Source organism: Chiloscyllium plagiosum, unplaced genomic scaffold (assembly GCF_037043375.1).
Source record: "Chiloscyllium plagiosum isolate Xiang-an unplaced genomic scaffold, Cpla_swu_hap1 HiC_scaffold_32, whole genome shotgun sequence".
In the NCBI taxonomy this organism is placed as follows: domain Eukaryota; kingdom Metazoa; phylum Chordata; class Chondrichthyes; order Orectolobiformes; family Hemiscylliidae; genus Chiloscyllium; species Chiloscyllium plagiosum.
In genome coordinates, this window is record NW_028270170.1 from 18,342,292 (window position 1) to 18,366,438 (window position 24,147).

The 24,147-nt window shown below is 41.9% G+C and overlaps 2 protein-coding genes across 4 annotated transcripts in view; both read left to right on the plus strand.

The window, feature by feature from the left end:
- Nucleotides 1-502: 502 nt before the first annotated feature.
- rpl27 (ribosomal protein L27) lies at nt 503-8,084 on the plus strand. The gene is made up of 5 exons (XM_043685892.2): nt 503-565; nt 1,338-1,420; nt 2,050-2,219; nt 6,929-7,039; nt 7,997-8,084. Exons 2-5 carry the CDS (start codon nt 1,340-1,342, stop codon nt 8,043-8,045), a joined length of 411 nt encoding a protein of 136 aa, XP_043541827.1. The 5' UTR covers nt 503-565; nt 1,338-1,339; the 3' UTR covers nt 8,046-8,084.
- Nucleotides 8,085-13,496: 5,412 nt separating this feature from the next.
- ifi35 (interferon-induced protein 35) overlaps nt 13,497-24,147 on the plus strand; it is a 39,998-nt gene continuing 29,347 nt past the window's right edge. The window contains exons 1-3 of one of the 3 annotated variants that reach the window (XM_087977839.1): nt 13,521-13,601; nt 22,515-22,565; nt 22,663-22,686. In XM_087977839.1, coding sequence (XP_087833965.1) covers nt 22,548-22,565; nt 22,663-22,686 — 42 coding nt within the window. In that variant the 5' untranslated portion in view covers nt 13,521-13,601; nt 22,515-22,547. Of the gene's footprint in view, nt 13,602-22,514; nt 22,566-22,662; nt 22,687-24,147 lie in introns of all 3 variants that reach the window. The other 2 variants (XM_087977840.1, XM_087977841.1) reach the window with 2 other exon arrangements.

Below are 24,147 nucleotides of genomic sequence, written 5' to 3' on the forward strand. Positions count from 1 at the left end.
TGAACTATCAACATCTTTTCTCCCCAGCATCTTATACCCCCTGCCCTCCATGCTAAAGTTCAGCTCTGATGATAAGTCATCTGGACTTGAAACATCAGCTTGCTCTATCAATATGGATGCTGGCTGACCCACTGTGATTTCCAGCATTTTTTTTTTGTTCAGTGCAGATTCCAGTAATTTGCTCCTGCATCCTGAATTTAAGACAAAATCCAGTTCTGTTCATAAGGACCCCCCACCTCATTGGAATCCTGTGGATGCTGGAAATCTGACACAAGAGAACCCGAGAAAGCCTCAGCAGGTCGGTGACGTGAAAACAGGATTAACATAATCGAGAGCAGTGACCCAGAATATTCCGAACACATTTTGACAGACTTGTGGCAGGGGTAGGACTCGAACCCGGATCCCCCGGATCAGAGGCGGCGACACTGTCGCAGCGCCACGAGAACCCCGCTGGCGGGTAAGAGCGGATGTGACGTATAGTGGGCGGGACGGAGGCGGTCAAAGGTTAGAGCGAGCGGAGGGCACTTCCTTTCGGGCGGGTAGCGGCCATTGAGCGGCGGAGCTGGTGAATGATTCGATTATAATCCGTGTCCATCCGCTGTCAGGGCGCGCGGCGCCGATCCCGCGCCGGCCCCTCGTCAATCCTGCGGCCTTCCTTTGGGCGGCGGGCGCGCTATTTGTGGTCTCGGTCCCCCGGTTAGGCCGCCGATGGAAGAGGGGGTGGGAAGTTGGTTCAGTGGTGGCTCCTGGGGCCTACCTTCAGGCTCCTGCTCTGCCCCCCACCTCTCCCCGTGCAGTAAACCCCCCCTGCTCTTCACGGCAGGGATACCTGGCGGAGAAAGCGTGTCCTTTGCGATCATGGCTCTCCACCTCCGCTGGAGCTATGAGAGAATCCAGCATAGAGTCATAGAGATGTACAGCATGGAAACAGACCCTTCGGTCCAACCCGTCCATGCTGACCAGATATCCCAACCCAATCTAGTCCCACCTGCCAGCAACTGGCCCACATCCATCCAAACCCTTCCTATTCATATACCCATCCAAATGCCTCTTAAATGCTTTCAGGTCAGTGGTAGGAAGTAAATGGATCCTGCAGAACTTATCGGGAATGTTTCAGGGCAAAATAATTGCCTAAAATTTGCAGCAAAGGCAAATTAATAAGCAACAAGTCCTCAGTCCCAGGATGCATCTTGCGCAATGAGATGAATTGCTGGCTAAATCTGTTTTCAGCAGAATGGGCTGCAGGATGAGCATCGATCCCTTTCTGTGCCTCTTGGATGTGTGGTTATTTTGTTGTGCTGGCTATTTATGTGCCATGCTCTATCTTATCTTCACAGAAATGGGGAAGTTTATGAAACCTGGGAAGGTGGTTCTTGTGCTGGGCGGACGCTACGCAGGACGCAAAGGTGTCATTGTAAAGGTACAGAATTCATGATGGTGAAATACCTTAAGTAGAGCTTTTAGTAATGAAGTTGCAACGTGTGACTGCCTTCTCAGCTGCAAGATTAATGTGCTTTTGAGTTGCAGCTGGCTGCAAAGCATTTTTTAAGTACCTGTACTTCGTCTGGCAATTTCTTGTAGCAGATTATCTCCAGATCTATCAGGTAGTATTGGCCACTAACTGGTGTCTTTTAGTAGAAGGCAAATAGGGAGGGTCCGATTGTCACAGTTAAAATCGGAGAACTTTGGGGTTTGACAGCTACATTTTTGGAATCCAGGACCTTGAAACATTGAGGTTAGGTGTCTGTTTTGTCTGCCGTATGTCTGCTTTGCCAGTACATAGATTTGCAAGTGGTGGGCATGAAGTTGAAGTGAGATGAGGGTGAGCTTTAAGTACCAGGGATGTGATTGAGTTGCTGCAGGAGGAGAGCTAAATGAAGCTGCACTAGCCTCATTGGGATGGGTGAGGATGGTATTGGCAATGACCAATGCCAAGGAGGGGATGGGCTGCAATCGAAGGTTGGCATTGACTGAATGAATCAGGAACCCGATTCTTGCTAATGGCTTCGCGCTAACACCGAAATCTAAATATTATGCTTTACCTTGCAGAACATCGATGATGGGACCTCTGACAGACCTTACAGTCATGCTCTTGTTGCTGGTATAGATCGTTACCCGCGTAAGGTCACTGCCAAAATGGGCAAGAAAAAGGTGGCCAAGAGATCCAAGATCAAATCCTTTGTGAAAGTATACAACTACAACCACCTGATGCCAACCAGGTAAGCATCAGAATGTATGTCACTCTGAGAAAATTGAGTTTATTTGATGCTACAGTGATATGTTCAAGACTGTCTTTAGTGCTAGTATTTCACAGAGTTAGAAAGCTATACTTTGTGGGTGGCAAACAGCCAGCTCCCAAGGTTGCATCTTAACCTGAAAAGCCCCTTAACAGGGGCTTTATCCGAACGAGATGGATGGGCACTATTTCGTTCGGATAATCGATTATTCGGCTAATTGAGTAAATGTCTTTCCTCTGGGGCTCAGTTATTAAAGTCTGCTCCCAGTTCAGGAGATTGCAGAAGCACACAGCCCGCAAGCCCCCGTCCCTGTCCAACACCTGCCTCCGCCCGCCCCATCCAACACCACTCCCCCAACTGTCCAATTCCTCCACCCCCCCGCGTTCCCCAACCGTCCAACACTGCCTCCGCCCCCACCTGCCCCTTAACCCCATCCAACATTGCCAACTCTCTGGGGCAGCTGGACTGGACGCCAGCAACAAGACTGCTGCTGCCTTTGTGGGGTAAGTCTCCAAATAGCGCGCGCACACTGCCACACACAATTTTTTACTGCAACATTTTGACAAGTTCCACCTCTGATCTGTATAGGACAATTTTGGTCAGATTATCTGGGGAAGTCGGTGGTGGTGGAGGGGACGGGGGTTTTAGGGTACACCCCTCTGTAGAACTCCAGGGAAAGTGGGGAGCGAGAGAGGGTGGGAGGTCAGTTTTTTGGAGATGGTGCCTGTTAATCACTGTAAACAAATGACGCGATGACTGCTGGAAACATGTCTTTGATGTGCAGGACCTAGAGATTTCCTTCGGATAATCCAATTTTTGGGTAATTGATATTTGGATAATCAAGGTTCCTCTGTATATGATGTACTGAGAATTTTCCAGAATTTGTGTTAAATGTCTTCCCAACATCCATTGCATAAATTGCACTTGTATGAGGCTGACTTGTGTGATGGGTTTTACATTTTATGCAATTTTGCCATTTCATTATATTATCCTGTGATTTTTCATTTGGATTGGATGCTTCATTTTAAAGGGACTAGAGTACATACAATGGGGATGTACTGCTGAGGCTGTATTAGCCTCTAGTCAGGCCACATTTGGGATACTGCGAGCAGTTTTGGGCCCCATCCTAAGAAAGGATGTGCTGGCTTTGGAGGCAGTCCAGATGAAGTTCACAAAAATGATCCCGAGAATGAAGGGTTTGTCATATGAGGAGTGGCTGAAGACTCTTGAGTCTAACGCGATGGTGTTTAGAAGGACGAGGGAGGGAAATCTCATTGCAAATTACAGAATACAGAGGAACCTCGATTACCCTGCATTCGATTATCCAAATATCAGATTATCAGGCAAGATTGCAAGGTCACAATGCTTGGCTAAATTGTGCTATTCAGCTTTCGATTATCCGGAATTCGATTAACCAAACAAAATACTCCCTGCCTGTGTCCTTCGGATAATTGAGATTCCTCTGTACAGAGAGGTCTGGATATAGTGGACTTCAAGATGTTATCACTAGTAAGAGAGCCTAGGGCCCGAGAGCACAACGTCAGAGTGAAGGGGCGACCCTTTAGAACTGAGATGAGGATGAATTTCTTCAGCTAGAGGGTGCTGAATCTGTGGAACTCATAGCCACCACAACTTTCCAAGGCAAAGTCATAGTGTCTTTAAGACAGATGAGTAGGTTCTTAATTAGTAAGGTGTTGAAAAGTTATGGGGGAAGGCAGGAGAATGAGATTGAGAAGTATATCAACTGGGATCGATTGGCAGAACAGACTCAGTGGGCCAAATGGCCTGTTTCTGCTTTTGATCTGATTGCAGAATTTCTGTTCTGAGAAATTTCAACTCATCAAAATGTTGCATGTAGCCCCCACTTTTATTTAATATGCAATGTGATGTTGAGAGCTTAAGTGCAAATTGCCTGGCAGCATCTGTGGAGAGAAAACAGTTAATGTTTCAAATCCAGTGTCCCTTCTTCAGGTGCCAGTTTTCTTTCCCCATTCTAGCCCAGGAGGTGCCAGCTATAACTTCAGCCCCAGCAAATAAGAGTCACTGGACTCGAAGCGTTAACTTGGTTTTCTCTCCACAGTTATTGCCAGGTATGCTTAGTCTCTCCGGTAACTTTTATTTTTTTTGCTTCAATGGGTAGACAACATGCTTTAAATGGAGAAAACAAGGTTTATGTATTAAGAATCTATCAACTTTTAATGGAGAATTCAAATGCCAACTGAAGTTTAATTTTGAATACCTAATTAGATATGGCGTGATGGCATGGAATGTTGTGATGGTTTTTCACGCTTTAATGAAGAGCTGGAAAATGGGTTGCATTAAATATTTGGAGTAATAAATTACCCAAAATGTCACTGACCAATTTGACTTTACTGCTGCAATTATAAAATGCTTTTTGCTTCAAGCACCTAATCCATGCAGTAAAAGTAATAAATATTTGTTTCTCTGCAACTGTAACCTTTAAAGTTGAAGATGTTCTGATTTAAGAGTTTAACTTCAAGCATCCTGTAGGTTTTAGACACTGCTTTGCCAGCTACATTTGATGATTGGGACTGAACTTGATTCTCTGAAAATCTGTTTGGTACTTGCTTCCGACTCCTTGAATTTGATGAATAATAAGAGATAATGTGCAGTTGAATACTTTTCACATTAGATTTCATTATGGTGTAAATATTAAAGATTTTAGGAAGGAAATTAAAACAATTAGAGGCAAACTAGCAAATGCAGGAGCATCACTTTGCAGAGAGCGTGATTCTTGGGAGGAGAGGCAAGAGTTCTAGATCTTTGAAATTGAGTGAAGCAGTTTTTTTAAATGAAAGGTCACTTTCTGCCTTTGCAGGATCTTTACAAGGTATCCAGAATTGATACCTGATTTGGTATCAGTGACAGACTATCAGTCAAATGTAATTTTATCTGAACTCCAATGTCCCCTCTGTCAGGAGTTTCTAGTCAGTTGACAAGTGAAGGAACACCAACCACCCCTCTCTTTTCAAAAGTTCCTATTCAGATGTAGTGCATAGAGAAGTCTGGGTTCAAGTGTTTTACCAAAGTATTTAATATCTGACCTAAATCTCAGATTTCACTTGTATTGAGGTTATTTGTGCTTTGTAGCTGAATTGTACCTGGCGACTCCTGGGATAGAATAGGGAATAATATCTGGTGTTCTCCTAACTGACTGATTAGAAACCCCTAACTGTGTGTGTGTGTATGTAGTTAAATTTATGACAAGATCAGATATGACAGTCCACAACCACTGACACTGTCACCTCTGGATGTCCACTAAATAAGGAGAGAGAACTCCGTTTCCAAAAATAAAGTACTTTGGAATGTTGACTTGCCAAGTTTTTCAAGGCTTGAAAACTGTTGTAATGTCTCAATGAGCAAGGGGGGGAAGGGAAAGAAGGTGCAAGAGCAGGGATAGAACGAGGAGACCTGGTGCAAAGGGGGAAAGAGGATCCAGCCCTGTGACAGCTATTACTTCCTTAGATTGTTGCATTGTTTTTGGGAAGCTAGTTTCTCACCTCTAGGACAATGTCTTACTTATAATGTGATGTGCTCAGCAGTTGGTCATTTATGGCTCATGGTTTTCCTTTATTTATTCCTTTTTTACAATTACACTCTATTCCTTTGATCGCCATGAGCTAATTGAACTGAATTTGCTTTACTGTCAAGGGAAATTTTTGTGCATGTTATTCTTTTTTCTTGTGTATTGTTTGCAGTACCAAGGAGGTCATGTTTATTGTTCAAACCAGTTGTTTTGAAGAAGCAGAATTGACCTGTTATTTTTATTTGCTACTGGGATTTTGATGGTGGTTATTCAAAGCCAATGGCTTTCTTGTTGGCTGGCTTGTGATGCCAACAGAATGGCTTTAATTCCTGCCGTGCCAAATGTTACCAGGAGGGGTTCTCCTTCTCAGTTTCTCCTCTTGCCTGAGGCATGGTGACCCTCAGGTTAAACCACCACTGGTCATGTCTCTGTCTGTCTCTCTCTCTCTCTGTCTCTCTCTGTCTCTCTCTCTCTCTCTCTCTCTCTCTCTCTCTCTCTGTCTCTCTCTCTCTCTCTCTCTGTCTGTCTCTCTCTCTCTCTCTCTCTCTCTCTCTGTCTGTCTGTCTCTCCCTGTCTGTCTCCCTGTCTGTCTCTCTGTCTCCCTGTCTGTCTGTCTCTCTCTCTCTAAAGGATATTTTTTAATCAAAATGGTTCCCATTTCAAAAGGCCATCGTCATTCATCTGTATGTGTGCAATTGTAACCATGAAGTTATTGCCAACATATGGTGAAACTAACTCTAAGATCTGGGAAAACTCAAAGCGGTTAAAATAAGTCTGTAAGTCACTTCTGGTGAGAACGTTCTCAGTTTTCAATGAACAGAAGGCTGATTAATTGTCACAACGTTGTACTGCATGGCTTTTTAACAGTTACCCAAAGCATACCTTTAAAAAAAATTACGGACTGATTTAACTGCTACTGAGCTTTCCTGAATCTAGTTTAAAGCTTAATGTCAGAAATTATTGTGATCTGGTTAATAGTTTTCTGCTTGTAATGAGTTTTGCTGTAACTGACAGTCACATGCACCACGTTTTGAGGGCTGCAACTCTCGCCTTGCAGACTGCAAAGCTTCACCTAGAGATAACATTGCCCATTAACATGGTCTTTTTTCCTTTGTTAGCCTTCAGTTGTTTTTTTTATTTCCAGATATTCTGTTGACATTCCCCTGGATAAGACCATTGTGAATAAGGACGTTTTCAGGGACCCAGCTTTGAAGCGCAAAGCCAGACGGGAAGCCAAAGTAAAGTTTGAAGAGAGGTATGAATCAAATATGTATCCAAGCCGATATTTAATACATGGCTATCAAATAAAACAGGAAATATTTTATAAACAAGTTTTACTTTTCAAAAATAAAACTTGTTTTACGGTGGCACAGTGGTTAGCATTGCTGCCTCTCAGCGCCAGAGATCCGGGTTCAATTCCCGCCTCAGGTAACTCTCTATGTGGAGTTTGCACATTCTCCCCGTGTCTGCGTGGGTTTCCTCCGGGTGCTCCGGTTTCCTCCCACAGTCCAAAAATGTGCAGGTTAGGTGAATTGGCCATGCTAAATTGCCCATAGTGTTAGATGAAGGGGTAAATATAAGGGAATGGGTCTGGGTGGGTTACGCTTCGGCGGGTCACTGTGGACTTGTTGGGCCGAAGGGCCTGTTTCCACACTAAGTATTCTAAACTATGCTTGGAAGATAGCAGTATTCTGATCCAAACAGCCTTTACGGCTAATTCTTGCTAATGAAAATGTTGTAAATGCTCATCAAGGTGCTTATGGATATACTTATTGAACATTCTATAAAATAAATGATCTGTTTAAAAACTAGGTTGTTGACAAACAGACAGGTGACATCTTAAGAAATTATAATTATATTAAAAGTGTGTCAGTAAGAAAGTGGTGCTCTAACCTCCGCTATGAAAAGACTCTTAAGCACATACACTGCAGTTACTTTATACTCTGTAAGTTCCCTGTGTTTGGATTGTTATGTTTGAGTTTTCTTGTAGTTATCACGTTGTTTCCTCCTTGCAATCACTTCTGGCTGCTGCTGTCCTTTTCTGCGTTACATCTACCATCTTGTGTTATTTGCACCAAATAAGGAGGTTTAAGATGTCTCTGGCTTTTCCATGACTACTTCTAATTATTGATTTTTTTTTTTAAACAAAAATATCAAGATGTCCCTATCCTTTGAGGCGAAGTTAACAGTATGCAACTTTGCTTTTCCACAGGTACAAGACCGGAAAGAATAAATGGTTCTTCCAGAAGCTTCGATTCTAAATTGTATTTCAATATAAATAAATATTAATGTAAAATAGAGTATTGGTGTAGTCTTTAATTCACTTTGGTTTATTATGATTTTCTTGCATTGAAGTTTTCGATATTATCCTGTATGTTTCATTAACCTGCACATTATAAAGGCATATTCCAACACATGCCAGCAAATGCTTGGTCTATTTAAATTTCTCATCAGCCTGTTCATAGATGTTATTACATACCTCTGAAGCAGGTGGCATTTGAACACAAGCATCCTGGCTCCGAGATGGGGCATTACCACTGTACCACAAGAACCATGCACTTTTCTTAATTTTTCAGCTAAAGAGTAAGCAGAAGTTTGCAGGCCCATTTGCTGTCAACAAGGACAATGTATTTTTGATTTTTAAAAGTTTTTTTCTTTGAAAAAAATAAATAGAGGGAGAATCATAGAAATTAACCCTTTTTTTTGGTAAAGATTTGAAATAGTGATGGAAAAGGATAGACCGGATCTAAAAGTTAAAGTTCTAAATTGGAGGAAGGCCGTTGTTTTTTCAGTATTGGGCAAGAACTTTCAAAAGTTGATTAGGGCTGGATGTTTGTAAGTAAAGGGACAGCTGAAAAATGGGAAGCCTTCAAAAATGAAGTAATGAAAATCCAGAGATGGTATGCTTCTGTTAGTTGGGGGATGCTGGAAGGTTTAAGAAATGCTATATGACTAGAGAAATTTAGGTTTTGGTCAAGAATAAGAAGGAAGCATATATCGGGTATGGACAGCAGAGATGGAGTGAATCCTTAAAAGCCTATAAAGGGAGTAGGAGTATACTTGAGAGAAATCAGGAGGGAAAATGGGTACATGAGATGACTTTGGCAAATAGGGTTAAGGAGAATCCAAAAAGGTTCTACAAAAGGGTGACTGGGGAGAGAATAGGGCCTCTTAAGGATCCAGGCTGTCTGTGTGGAACTGCAGGAGATGGGATGAGATACTAAATGAGTATTTTGCATTAGTGTTTACTGTGGAGAAAGAAATGGAAGATAGAAAACCTGGGGAAGTAAATATAAAGATCTTGAAAAATGTCCATTTTACAGACAAGGTGGTGCAAGACATATTAAAACGTATAAGTGCATAAATCCCCAGGATCAGGTCACATGTACCCCAGAACTCTGTGGGAAGTGATTGATGGGCCCTTTGCTGAGGTATTTGTATCAATAGCCACAGGTGAGGTGCAGAAAACTGGAGGATTGGTAATGTAGTCCTATTATTTAAGAAAGGTGGTAAGGAAAATTTGGGGAACTACAGACCAGTAAGCCTGATATCAGTGATGCGGAATTGGAGGGAATCCTGAGGCACAGGATTTACATGTATTTGGAAAAGCAAGGCCTGATTAGGGATAGTCAAAAGTGGCTTTGTGTATGGGGAATCGTGTCTCATTAACTTGATGGAGTATTTTGAAGAAGTAACAAAGAGGATTGATGAGGGCATAGCGGTAGATGTGATCTATGTGGACTTCAGTAAGGTGTTTGACACGGTTCCTCACAGTCAACTGGTTAGCAAGGTTAGATCTCATGGAATACAGGGAGAACTAGCCATTTGGAAACAGAACTGACTCGAAGACGACGGAGGATGGGGTGGAGGGTTGTTTTTCAGAGTGGAGGCCTGTGACCAGCAATGTGCCACAAGGTCAGTGCTGGGTCCACTGCTTTTCATCATTTATACAAATTATTTTAATGTAAACATAGATATGGTTAGTAAATTTACAGATTACACCAAAATTGGAGGTGTGGGCAGCAAAGAAGACTACTTCAGAGTGCAATGGGATTTTGATCAGGTGGTAGTTGGAGGTTAATTTAGATAAATATGAGGTGCAGCATTTTGGAAAGGCAACCCAGGGCATGATTTATACACTTACATTTATACAAGATCTGGGGAGTGTTGCTGAGCAAAGAGACCTTGGAGTGCAGGTTCATAGGTCCTTGGAATTTAATCCCAGGTAGAGTGGATAGTGAAGAAGGTGTCTGGTATGCTTGCCTTTATCGATCAGTGTATTGAGTATAGGAATTGGGAGATCATGTTGTGGCTGTACAGGACATTGGTTATGCCACTTTTGGAATATTGTGTGCATCCCTGTGACCGGAATGATTTGTGAAATTTGAAAGGATTCAGAAAAGATTTACAAGGGTTGGAGGATTTGAGCTTTAGGGAGAGGCTGAATAGGCTGGGGCTATTTTCTGTGGAGCATCAGAGGAGTGATCTTATAAAGTCATGAGCATGGATAGGGTAAATAGACAAGGTGGCAGAAGTGGGTACTGCAGATGTTGGAGATTAGTCAAGATTAGAGTGGTGCTGGAAAAGCACAGCAGGTCAGGCAGCATCCGAAGAGCAGGAAAATCAACGTTTCAGACAAAAGCCCTTCATCAGCCCGAAACGTCGATAATTTTTTTTCCTGCCCCTCTGATGCTGCCTGACCTGCTGTGCTTTTCCAGCACCACTCTAAATAGACAAGGTCTTGTTCCCAGGGTTGGGGAATCCAAAACTAGAGGACTTAGGTTTAAGGTGAGAGGGGAAGGATCTAAAAGATACCTAAAGGGCAACTTTTTCTCATAAGGTGATGCGTGTATGGAATGAGCTGCCAGAGGCTGGTACAAATACAACATTTAAAAGGGACATGGATGCATATATGAATAGGAAGGCAATTAGTGGCAAATGGGTCTAGATTTATTTTGGGTATGTGATCAGCATGGATAAGTTGGACTTAAGGGTCTGTTTTGGTGCTGTTTATTATTCTAATTAGCCACTAATTTTGTAGCTACAATCTAGTTCTATTTAGATAACTGTGTGTATAATTGAGATTCCAGAAAGCCAAACAATAAATGTAGTTTGCACTGGTTGGGGATATCATGTGTGCTTATTCTCTTTAGCTGTATAATCTGGAAGGCTCTAGGTAAGGGATACCTACTGCTTGTGGAACTGATCCTCATAAAGGCATCAATACACTTGGTAACCAGAAGTTGTGTAGTATAGCGAGGATAATATTTGTGATCGGTAGCACCTCTAAAGCAAAATATGTCGGTCAATAGTTTCTCTTTTTCAAACAATGGAAACTGAGAAATTTGAAGCACAATCTGTGCTAGGACATGGCTGTATCTAACAGATTATAAAATAACATCTAAAAAGTAATTATTCCCATCTTTACGCTTATTTAAAAGGGTGAGCTATTGTGAGGCTAACACAAATATTTGACTTTGAATTAAGCTGCTGGAGAGGCTGGTAGATACAATTCTGGAAGGAACATGGGACTTGATCAGTTTAGGATATCTGGTCAGGCTGGATGGCTTGGACTGCAGGCTCAGTTTCTGTGCTCTATGACTATGGCGATCATAACTTGATCAGCGACTTTTGATTACTACTTGATGCTCCAAGCATTATTCTCACCAATGTTCTAAGCAGCAATGTTAATTAGAACTACAGGAAAATGCAATTTTTTTTTGGAGAAGGTATGACAGGAACTGAAAATCTTCAAACTCTTCTCTAAACGTGTAGCATGGTGATAATTCTGGCTGTGATTATACTTGTCCTGGAGTCCAACGACGCAGTTGAGCTTTGAAAAGTTGATCATTATCGGAATCAATCTGTTTAAACATAACACAGTTCCATGACTGGAGGCAGTTGAACCCCAATGTCCTGGCCAATAGGGATGCAGTCTCTGCCACAACATTGTGAGTGGCCTGAATAGGGGCAAAAGGAAGAAACTGTCCCTATCTGTGAAACTATCAAAACCAGAGGATGAAGTTAATTGGCAAAACAAGAAATGGAGCTAAAAAGAAGTTCTTAAGCAGCAAAGAGATAGGATCTGGAATATACCGTAAGTGTTTTTGATGCCAATTTGCAGGGTCACAGAGAAAAGTTGGGGAGTGGCACATGGTGACTTGCACATGGTGATAGTGGAGGGCTCAATCCTAACAGAATTTATAGCAAAAATTTACAGTGTGATGTAACTGAAATTATACATTGAAAAATTGATTGTCTGTTAAGCCTTTCATCTGTTAGAATATAGTGATAGTTTCACTTCTTTCATGTGTAAATCACAAAACCTTTTGTTTAAAAAGTTGCATTCTCGGGTTAGCTGTTAACAATGGTTGACAATGGTGTTACGATCGAGCCCTCCACTATCACCTGATGAAGGAGTGTCGCTCCGAAAGCTAGTGTGCTTCCAATTAAACCTGTTGGACTATAACCTGGTGTTGTGTGATTTTTAACCTAGAAATTCTGTGCCTGTGTGCTTAACCTGACAAAGGGGTATCGCTCTGAAAGATTTTTTTAGATTTAGATTACTTACAGTGTGGAAACAGGCCCTTTGGCCCAACAAGTCCACACCGACCCGCCGAAGCTCAACCCACCCAGACCCATTCCCCTGCATTTACCCCTTCACCTAACACTACGGGCAATTTAGCATAGCCAATTCACCTAACCTGCACATTTTTGGACTGTGGGAGGAAACTGAAGCACCCTGAGGATACCCACGCAGACATGGGGAGAATGTGCAAACTCCACATAGAGAGTATCTGGATGGGTGTATGAATAGGAAGGGTTTAGAGGGATATGAGTCAAGTGCTGGCAAATGGGACTAGATTAAGTTAGGATATCAGCAAATTACTGCGGATGCTGGAATCTGAAACCAAGAGAGAAAATGCTGGAAAATCTCAGCAGGTCTGGCAGCATCTGTAAGGAGAGAAAAGAGCTGATGTTTCGAATCTTTGACAAAGGGTCAGTTAGACTCGAAACGTCAGCTCTTTTCTCTCCTTACAGATGGTGCCAGACATGTTGAGATTTTCCAGCATTTTCTCTTTAGGTTAGAATATCTGTTTGGTATGGACAAATTGGATGCAAGTGTCTGTGTTTATGCTGTACATCTCTATGACTCTATCCTTCTGATAGGAGGGAGACCAGAATTGCATAGTATTCCAAAAGTGACCTATCCAATATCCTCCACAGCCACAACATGACCTCCCAATTCCTGTACTCAATACTCCAACCGATAAAGGCAAATGTGATCTAGAATGGAGGAGCAGGCTGGAGGGGCTGAATTGCCTGCTCCTGTGTCTCTCATGTCATCCTTGGTTCTTTTGCCTAATAGTCTGAACTGAAAAGCTCTGTTCCTGACCCTACAACCTCTGCAGTATTTATTTACATCCTTCACAAGAAGTGACCTTGGGGGTATGTGAGGATTGAGCTGAAAATGTGTTGCTGGAAAAGCGCAGCAGGTCAGGCAGCATCCAAGGAGCAGGAGAATCGGCGTTTCGGGCATGAGCCCTTCAGGAATGTGAGGAATAAATATCACAGGTTACAGAGATGGACTGACATCAGTAACCTTGCATGAAACAGCATGTAGTGCATTGAGGGGACACCTCGGTTTAAATTTCCCCAACCAAGTTCGAGCCTGTCACTGTGTGCTTTCGGATTGTTGTTACCGGACTACTGCAAAGCAGTAAGTTTCAGTTTCCAGTAAAGCGGGTGGTTCCAGACTGGAAGCCGGAATTGACCAGAGTTGCTGCTCTCCTGTGCAGTCAGAGCTGATTTTCACGGTAAGATCTTGTGGTATTCCCATTTCTCCTCGTCTCATCAATCGTGAAAAGTTTGGCAAAACTATTGCCGTCGATATGTTTCATTTAGTAAACATCGCGAAATCTGGACGAGAGAAAGATCAAAATTAAAAGGCTTTCCGCGAGTAGTTGGAAAAGAGGCAATTAACTTTTTTTTGAGATGGGGTTTATGGTCTTGTTTTCTGTAATGAAGGAGGAAATTTTAATTTTGGGGGACACACATTAGGAAGCAATGATCATTTCGATGTGCTTGCCAAAGAAACGAAAGTGAAAGTAATGGTTCTCATGTTTGATAAAATGTAGGAGTTATCGAAGTTAGAACTAAATATGTTTCCGTTGGTCGTTATTTTAATGTAACATTTTGTAACCTACGTGTATTTAAAGTCGAAAAAGGCATAAATAAACAAGCTGCCGTTTTGTTTACTAATCTTCACCTTTGTTTTGTTTTCCATTGCATTTCATAGCTAAAATGGTCAATTCTCTTTGTGATCTTAAATATAACCTGGTGTTGTGTGATTTTTAACATTTAATATAAAACACCGTAAAATAGAGTTTCTGGGTTTTGCCATCCTCCACGGGGTGTTCTCTGTTCCCTACTCCTCGCTCCCACATTTCCTCTTCACTCGCGGTATTTTTGGCCATTCTATTTTCCCATGTCTTTATTTCCCTCACCCATTCACCATGTCCTGTTGCCCACAGACAGACAAATGTCTCATCTGCAGATGTTAATCCTGGGCTGGGGGTATGTTTCTGTGAGCAGCAGCTACCCTCCAAATAGCTGGTGGGGGAGTATCAACAGAATATTAAATTATTCAGTACTCATATTTAAACATCTGCATTAAGGCTCTTGTGGCACAGTGGTAGTGACCTTGCCTGGAGACCTAGGTGTGTCCCTCCCTACTCCAGAGATGTGTAATAACATTTGGGAGCAGGTTGATTAGAAACTATATAAACATCTGCATTAGGGGTCTCTGATAATGTTACCATTCCTTAAAGATAGTTAATAGTTGAAAAATTGGCAAGATTTAATTTGTTAAGTGGTGGATGTGGGCACAATTATAATATTTAAAAGACATTTGTATAAGTACATGAATAGGAAAGATTAATGGGCCAGTAGCAAACAGGGGGGACTAGTATAGTTGGAATTATGTTTGGACCAGTTTCCAGGCTGTATGACTCCATGACTAAGATGTTTACTTCAATGAACCAAAAATACTATTAACTAAGCACTCATTTTGTAGGCAATTTATACTTTCAACTGTACAACAGAATGTTTGGCAATACTGAAAATTCCTGTTGTGAGGTATATGTTATACTGTGCTTTAGCTAAAAATTCAATTCTCCCCAAATCAATCTGAAATTATTCTTATCTCCTGTGACTGTTTTTCCAATCTTTTCCCAGAATGGAAGCTTTAAGATGCAGAACTGTCTTTCTTAGTAGGTTTGCCTGCAAACATCTTCCTCCAACTAAGGCTAGGTGAATCTTCTCACCTCATTTCAAATTTCTACAGACATGACCCTTTCAGTCTGAATGTGAGCTCTCAGCCACATTTCCTGTATAGTGGACCACAGATCTTAGAGCTATAATTGCCCTCTCTACCCTGGATCCTGACAGTCAACTGTGTTTGTGTGTTTTCAGGGATATCTCAGAAACCCGTTCCCTCTCAAAGCCTATGTCTATAGAATATGAATCATATGGCTATTGTGTCCATGTTTTCTTGAGAGCTCAACACTCCCTGATTTTTGAACTGAATTGACAATTTGAAGGACAATTAGTGACAACCCAACATTCCTAGTGCTTTCTCATGACTTTGGACATTCATTGTTAGCACATGGGCTACTGCCATTATCTCCAAATGTAAAGATTATGTGCCCCCTTCTCAGTAAAGGCATCTGTGGTCATTTATCTCATAAAAATTCAAACCAACCAGGCTATCTGTCAGAGTTCATAACTGGGCACACAACCCTCTTAATTAATCCCAAAGGATGACAATCTTATAAAAGTTGTCACGTCTCTCTGTGATGAGGATCAAGCCCCGCTATTCCTGAAATCATCACAAAGTTTTAAAAAGTACACAGTGATTGCCTAATTTACCTGATTTTCAGACCTAGACTAATATAAAGCACAGACTAGGTAACTGCCCTTAACAACAAATACAGTTCATTACAAGTATTTGCACTCTAACTACAGATAAACAGTTAAAACTCCAAACCCCTTGGAAACTCCCTCTTTTACACACACACAGAAGAACACATACAATTATACATACATATACACATAGAAACAGATAACAAATACATGGGTTAGAGCTGGAGGAGTCACAATGAAAGCAGTTCAGGAGTTCCTGTCCTCAATTGCTGAGATGATTTGTATGTTTCTCGTGCTGGCCAGAATACTGTTTCTTAGTTGCCCTTTTCTGGATGCTTCCACTGGTTTGCAAGAGACACAGAGTGGCTGGTTCACTACTAAAAGATCTTTGACAAAGAGTCATAGAGATGTACAGCACAAAAACAGACCCTTCGGTCCAACTCATCCATGCCAACCAGATATCCCAACCCAATCTAATCCCACCTGCCAGCAACTGGCTCATATCCCTCCGAACACTTCCTATTCATATACCCATCCAGATGCCTTTTAAATGTTGCAATTGTATCAGCCTCCACCACTTCCTCTGGAAGCTCATTCCATACACGTACCACCCTCTGCGTGAAAAAGTTGCCCCTTAGGTCTCTTCTTAATCTTTAACCTTTCACACTAAACTTATGCCCTCTAGTTCTGAACTCCCCTATCCCAGGGAAGAGACTTAGTCTATTTATCCTATCCATACCCCTCATGATTTTATAAACCTCTATGAGGTCACCCCTCAGCTTCTGATGCTCCAGGGAAAACAGCCCCAACCTATTCAACCTTTCCCATAGCTCAAATCCTCCAACCCTGGCAACATCCTTGTAAGTCTTTTCTGAACCCTTTCAAGTTTCACAACATCCTTCTGATAGGGGGTTTATAATACAATCCCAATAAGGTGGTCACCCCTTTCTCATTTCTTAGTTCAACCAAATAACTTCCCTGGATGTATTTCCAGGAATATCCTCCCTTAGTACAACTGTAATGCTATCCCTTTTCAAAAATGCCACTCCCCCCGCCTCTCTTGCCTCCCTTTCTGTCCTTCCTGTAGCATTTGCATCCTGGAACATTACGCTACCAGTCCTGTCCATTCCTGAGCCATGTTTCTATAATTGCTATAATATCCCAATTCCCTGTTCCTTACCATGCCCGGAGTTCATCTGCCTTCCCTGTTAGGCCTCTTACATTAAAATTAATGCCGTTTAATTTATCAATCCTACCTTGTTCTTTGCTTTGTCCCTGCCTGCCCTGGCTTTGACTATCTTCTTTAATCAACTGTACCAGTCTCAGATTGATCTTTTTCCTCATTATCTCCCTGGGTCCCCCCACCTCACTTTACAAGTTTAAATCTTCCTGAGCAGCTCTAGCAAATCTCCCTGCCAGTATATTTGACCCCTTCCAATTTAGGTGCAATCCGTCCTTCTTGTACATGTCACTTGTACCCTAAAGAGATTCTAATGATCCAAAAGTGTGAATCCTTCTCCCATACACCAGCTCCTCAGCCATGCATTCATCTGCTCTTTTGTCCTATTCCTACCCTCATTAACCCAGGAGTAATCCAGATATTACTACTCTCGAGGATCTTTTTAAATTCCTGCCTAACTCTCCATGTTCTCCCTTCAGAATCTCATCCTTTTCCCTTCCTATGTCATTGGTTCTAATGTGTACAATGACCTCCTGCTTGTCCCTCTCCCCTTGAGAACATTCTGCACCCTCTCTGAGACATCCTTGATCCTGGCACCAGGGAAGCAACACACCATTCTGATTTTGCGCTGCTGGCCACAGAAACATCTGTCTGTGCCTCGGGGTAGAGAGTCCCCTAAAACAATTGATCTCTTGGAACCTGACAAATCCCTCATTGCATTAGAGCCAGTCTCACTACCAGAAACTTGGCTGTTCATGCTACATTCCCTTGAGAATCCAGCACCTCCTACATTTTCCAAAACGCCATACTTGTTTGAAATGGGGATAGCCACAGAAGACTCCTGCACTACCTGCCTCCCTCTCTTACCTTTCCTGGAGTTAACGCATCCATGTGCCTGTATCTTCAACTTTTCTTCCTTCCATAACTGTCATCCATTACATCCCCTTGCTCTTGTAAATTCCTCATTGCCACTAATTATCTCTCCAACCGATCCATTCAATCTGATAGGGTTCACAATCAACGGCATTTATTGCAGATATAATCCTCAGTAACATGTAAACTCTCCCTAAACTCCCACATCCGACAAGAAAAGCATATCATTCTACTAAAGGCCATTTTTGCTTCTTCCAATCTAGATCCAAAAATTAGCACTGTCTTATTCCTTTACAAAACACTGCTCCAGGCTAACTTAATACTTACGGCTTATATTGAGACATATCTCAATAAAACATATAATCAAGAAAGAACCCTCTCTACTCACTACTGCAGGCTTACCGTAAGGCCACACCTAAAAATATTCACTTATGTTTCTGTTCTGTGACCTCTCCCAAGCAGGTCCCTCCAAGACTAGTTGTGAATTTCACTGTTTGTTAATTTTCCCAGACGCACTCTGATGTCCAGTGATACATGAATTCAACTGCGCAGGTTCACTGTTGAGTCAGTTAGCATTGTGGGTTTCTCTCTCTCTCTCTCTCTCCTGCACTGACCTCACCATGTGCTGCTTTTTTCTGTTCCTCTCCATTTTAAAAATGCTGTTGTTTTGACTTGTTTTTTCCTCCAACGTTCCAAAACAATGCAACAGCATAGAAAACAGTAATTGCTGCTCCTGGAATTTGAGGAAATCACCTCCACCACCTAAAATACCTCAAAAAAGGAGCAGCCTGTCACAGCCAGAAATTTTTCCTGTCCTCCATCTTGAATTACCCAGAATCTTATTAACTAAATCTCACAGTTTACAGCAACTGCTGACCCAAAGGTAAATTACTTTTCTTCATGTTGTCAAAGGACATGAAAGGATGCAGAGGAGATTTATCCTGGTGTTGCCTCGGATGGAAAGTCTTAGTTATAAGAAAGACTGGCTAGGCTCAGTTTGTTTTCCTTCGAGCAGGGGAAGCTGAGTAGGGATCTAATTGAGGTATATACTAATTATCGGCATAGATCTGGTAGGTGAAGGATCTATGCTGTATGCCTCTATTAAAGTGGTTTGCTGTGCAGAACAGAGAGGGAGCTCCTCAGCTGATGGTGGGCTAATGGCCTACCTCTATCTTGTTCACTACTTCAAGCTGTTCAGCTACCTGAGAACCAATCATGTAGATGTTGGCAGGCAGAAAATCTTTGTCATTGGTAATTGGTCATTTCCCCCTCCATCCTCCTGTTGTCAACCAACAGGCTGAAATTCCAGGCTGTGGAGGAGCCAGTGTTGGACTGTAATGGACAAAGTTAAAAATCACATAACACCAGGCTATAGGCCAATAAGTTTATTTGGAAGCAGTAGCTGCTCCTTCATCAGGTAGCTGTGGAGCAGTTGAACCTGTTAGACTATAGCTGAAAATGTGTTGCTGGAAAAGCGCAGCAGGTCAGGCAGCATCCAGGGAACAGGAGAATCGACGTTTCGGGCATAAGCCCTTCTTCAGGAATCAGTACTGGTTGTCCTGGTTGGGTCCAAGTTTTGTTGGTCGGAACGTAGTCCGGAGTCCGTGCGGGATAAGTCGGTTCCGTAGGCAGGTGCTGAGGAAGGAGATATGGCTGTGGTAGTGAGTCTGTTTGAGAATATGGCTGAAGAGCTTCTGTGCAGAGGAGATGACCTGGGGGGTGCAGTGGGAGAGGGACTCACTGAAATCTTTGTAGAGGGAGGAAGAGAGCTTCTTCAAGGAAGGCATCCTTGTAAGAGGATTCGCAGTAGGTTGAAATCTTTGAGGAGAAAGTGAGGTCTGCAGATGCTGGAGATCAGAGCTGAAAATGTGTTGCTGGAAAAGCGCAGCAGGTCAGGCAGCATCCAGGGAACAGGAGAATCGATGTTTCGGGCATAAGCCCTTCTTCAGGAATGGCTTATGCCCGAACACAGCAACACATTTTCAGCTCTGATCTCCAGCATCTGCAGACCTCACTTTCTCCTGTTGGACTATAACCGAGTGTTGTGTGATTTTTAACTTTGAAATTCCACTGAATTTTTCAGTCCGTCCCACTTGCAAACCTGGCCAGCAGGAAAGTGTAAAACTCCTCCCCAGGAATTAGATGGATTATCCCAATATGTGCGGTTTAATAACTCACTTTGGCCATGTTTGGTTTTACTTTGCAATTGTATAACATGAACCATCTCTGCAGGAGCTCCTCACGGTAATGTCCTTAGCCAAATATCTCAGCTGCTTCATCAATGACCTTCCATCCACTATAAGGTCAGAAATGGGGGGACGTTTGCTGATGACTACACAATGTTCTGCACCATTTGCTTCAGATATTGGAACAGTCCCATGTCTAAATGCTGTAAGACCTGAACAATCTCCAGATTTGGACTGACAAGTGGCAAGTAACATTCACACCACTGAAGTGGTTTACAATGACCATCTCCAACAACAAAGAATTGAATCATTGCCCCTTGGCATTCAATTGCATTATGTTTTTTGAAACACCCACTGTCAACATCTTGGAAGTCACCATTGAAGCCTTATAAATACTGTGAAGATAAGAACAAGTAAAAGGCTCAGGATCCAAAAATGAGTAATTCTCTTCCTGACTGCCCAAGTCTGTCCACCATCTGCAAAGTACTAGTCAGCAGTGTGATGAATACTCCCTACATTTGCCTCAATGGTGCAACTCCAACAATGCTCAAGATGCTTGGCACTATGTAAGTCAAAGCAGCCTACTTGAGTGGCACTAAATCCACAAACAAACAGTAGTTACACTGTGTACCATCTGCAGAATGCACTGCAGAAATTTAACAAGTCTCCTTAGAGACTTTCCAAGCCCAGGACTACTACATGTCAAAGGACAAGGGCAGCAGATACGGAGCAACATTACCACCTGCAAGGTCCCCCTGTAAGCCACTCACCATGATTTAGACTTATATCACTATTCCTTCCATATTGCTGTGTTCAAATCCCATAATTCTCTCCTTAACAGCTTTGTGGATACAGCACATGGAGTGCAATGGGTCTGGGAAGCTGCTAACCACCACCTTCAAGGGCAACTAGGGATGGGCAATAAATGCTAACATAGCCTGCGTTGCCCACAATGCATCAATTAATTTTTAAACATTGAGAAAAGCTAATTTTGTATAAAACCTTGAGAAGTAAGGAGGCGAAATATCTGAATAAAGAAACCAAACAACCTCGCTAAGCCCTGTTGGCAATTGCCAGTGTTATCAATAGTGTACATCAAATGTTTGTATTCTTAATCTATTGAATTGCATACAGCAAAGTATGAGAACATCTCCAGCCGCAATGTGAAATCACGTGGGATGTTACCATTACCAGAAGGTAATAACTACTTAAGGAGAACGTGATTCTGTCAATACTGTGGAAGCAAAAGTAGGAACACTGCACACATTCTTTGGTACCAGTTGTATTGCCACTGTTCCTGTGTTACTGCAGAGTTCAGTGGTTTTCTTAAATTTGACTGCATAATAATCCTTGTTTTTATGTTTTTGAGAATAAAATTAAGTTTATTGTCTTAAATATCATAATCTCTGCTATACCTTTCCAGTCTCAGATGACTAATCTAGAAGCTAAGTTCCTATTTAAAGACCTGGATGGATTCAAGGCTTGATTAATATTAAGGAGGACAAGATGCACATCAAATTTTAAATTCAAAATTAATATTTCTTTCAGTTAATGGCTGTGCATGTTCTAATAGTCTGATTGAAATTTTACTTCAATACTTCAACAGGCACTGAGCTTCAAAAAAATATTAGAGATCAATTCCTCCACTGGAGTCTTACTTTTGATTAAGTATATTGCCCAGCTATCTGGATTGGACTGTTCAATTCATTGATATAGGGGACAGATAAATTCACTATTACTTTGGGGCTAAGCTTTGTGCTCAGGTCCTTCAAGCACTGCCAAAGTTTTCAGTTTCAGCCAACCTGGATTATAATACTCAAAATCACTATTCATGTGATTAAAAAATTGCAAGTGGAATCTGTGTAGAATCTTGTCAATCACTTGAAATATTAAATATCAAAAACTGGCTGCTGCAGGTGGTTTGGGTGAATCACATACCTGGGTCAGTATCATATGGGCTAGTGATTCCCCAAGCGCTAAAGTCTGTGTTGAGCCACCAAGTTATAAAACTTAACATAGATCCAGTTTTGATCCCTGATCCCAGTCTGAGCGTTTAATGTGGCTGCAATGCTCATGAGCTAGGAAGTAAAAGGAAATCACAGAAGAAGAATGTCATGTGATGGGAGGTTTGGGAGGGCTGTTGGTTCACATGGGGCTTGTACTCCATCGAGTTGCCCTGCAGGAAAGAGGAGGAGGAGTAAATTGGGGAACGCAATTCTGATAGACCTGGAAAAGGACATCATAACTGGAGGAAGCCATTTGGCCGGTCAAACCTGTTCTATCATTAAATGAAATCATGATGGATTTGCAATCTAACTCAATACATCTGCCTTTGTCCCAAATCTCTTAATAGTTTTGGTTAACAAAAATCTTTAAATCAAACAATGTCAACAATAATACGAGTGAAAATATTAATGTGTTTGTATAGCACTAGCCTTCTTTATTCTTACACTTAGTTTCACACCAATGTAAGCCAAATGTAGTTAGTTTTTACAGTTTAAAAAGCCCTGAGTAGCATCAGCAAAATATCCTGCAGGAGTTTAATGTGAAACTTTGTCCTTTTGTAGCACGTTTGTGGCGTGGAGACTCCATGAACTTCAATGGAATCTGCTGATCAGGTGAGTCCATTTCTTTGAAGTAACTTCATTCAATATTGAAAGTGATGCAGTTTTGCTGAGTACAAATGCCTGAGAAATCCTTATATTTTCTCTACAGAGTGAGCCTGCACAGAAGCAACAGGTGAGTTGATCATGTTTCTGTCACTGTGACAAACAATAATAAAGACAGGAATCGGCCACTGAACCTCCCCAGCTGGGAATTGGTCTAGCTCAGTTGGCTGGATTGTTGGTTTACAGCGTAGTGTGATACTAACAGTGTCGGTACAATTCCCTTCACTGATTTGAGATCACCATGAAAGACCTCAACCTCTTCCTTGCTTGAGGTCTGGTGACACTTAGGATGAATTGCCACCAGTTGCTTCTCTCTGATGAGAGAGCAACCCCTATGGTCTGGTAAGACTTTGGTGTCACAACAAGCCTTCTAGGTGGTTGATTTGCCATCTTTACTCCCTCTTCCTTGCTAACCTTAACAAACAACAGTCTATGAATCTCAATTTTGAAAATTTCAATTAATCCAACATCCATAATCTTTGGGGGAGTACATTCTACCCTTTGTGTAGAAAAACTATCCAGTTCAGATTTTAAGATTTTGCCTGCTTGTTCAGTATTCCCCTATCAAAGCAAATAATTTTACTGTATCTACCCGTAAAATGGCTTCTTAATCTTCAGCGTCTTGATTATCATCTGTACTCATCACAATACCTGTTTCCAAGACTAAAAGTTTAGCCAGAAAGTACGGGGTCAGCTTTTCCATGGGTTTGAGGAATTGAAAGCTACCTGCTCCCAGGTCTCACCATCACAGAGCTGTTAGGAGGTCAGAGACTGTTCCTGTCAGCTTCCCACACTAAAATTAGTTCGAAAGGTATGAAAAGGTATTTCACTTGTGCACTGCTGAAAAAAGGCACATTTCACTAAAACTTTTTGCACTCTTCAGGACAATTCACAAGAAACAGTAATTTAACATTATCAAGTGCATTCTCCATAGCATTGCTTCTATCAATCACAGTCTACTTACTGGCCAATCAACATATAGTACAAATATGTTGGCTTGCAAACAGGCCTAAAGAGTATTTTTATTAATGAATTTTATTTAAAATTGTGAAACTTTGGTCTTATGTCACAGTACAAAATTGATTCTTATCATAAAGCTGGTGCATCATCCATGGCTAACTTTGAAGCCCTCAGTGCCTAATTATTTTGCTTGTTTTGGGACAAAAGATTCATTCAGATAGAGTCTAATCTGGCAATTTTCTTTGATGTTTCTTCGACTTCATTTTCTCCCAATGGTTTTCTTCTGTTTGCATATTTTGCATATAAAAAAATTATTCTTTGCTGTATGCCTAAGAGCTTCCTGCAATCCCTAATATGCTTCTCTGTATCTTGAATTCTGTAGCTGCTTTGCAACTGTTTGAGCGCTCTACAATCTCGATGATTTTTATGTTTGGATGGGGCTATGTATCTGCTGTTCCTTCTTGATGCCATATTGGCATATCAGAGGACAGGATTGGAGGGGTATGTAGTGCACACCTGGGAGGTGATAGTCTTGACATCGCCCACTGACATGTACAGTTAGGAATACCTG

Coding starts and splice junctions, on each gene's coding strand:
- rpl27 (XM_043685892.2), top strand. CDS start 1,340: ATGGGGAAGTTTATGAAACCTGGGAAGGTGGTTCTTGTGCTGGGCGGA. Junction 1,421..2,049: donor GCAAAGGTGTCATTGTAAAG/GTACAGAATTCA, acceptor TTTACCTTGCAG/AACATCGATGATGGGACCTC. Junction 7,040..7,996: donor AAAGTAAAGTTTGAAGAGAG/GTATGAATCAAA, acceptor GCTTTTCCACAG/GTACAAGACCGGAAAGAATA.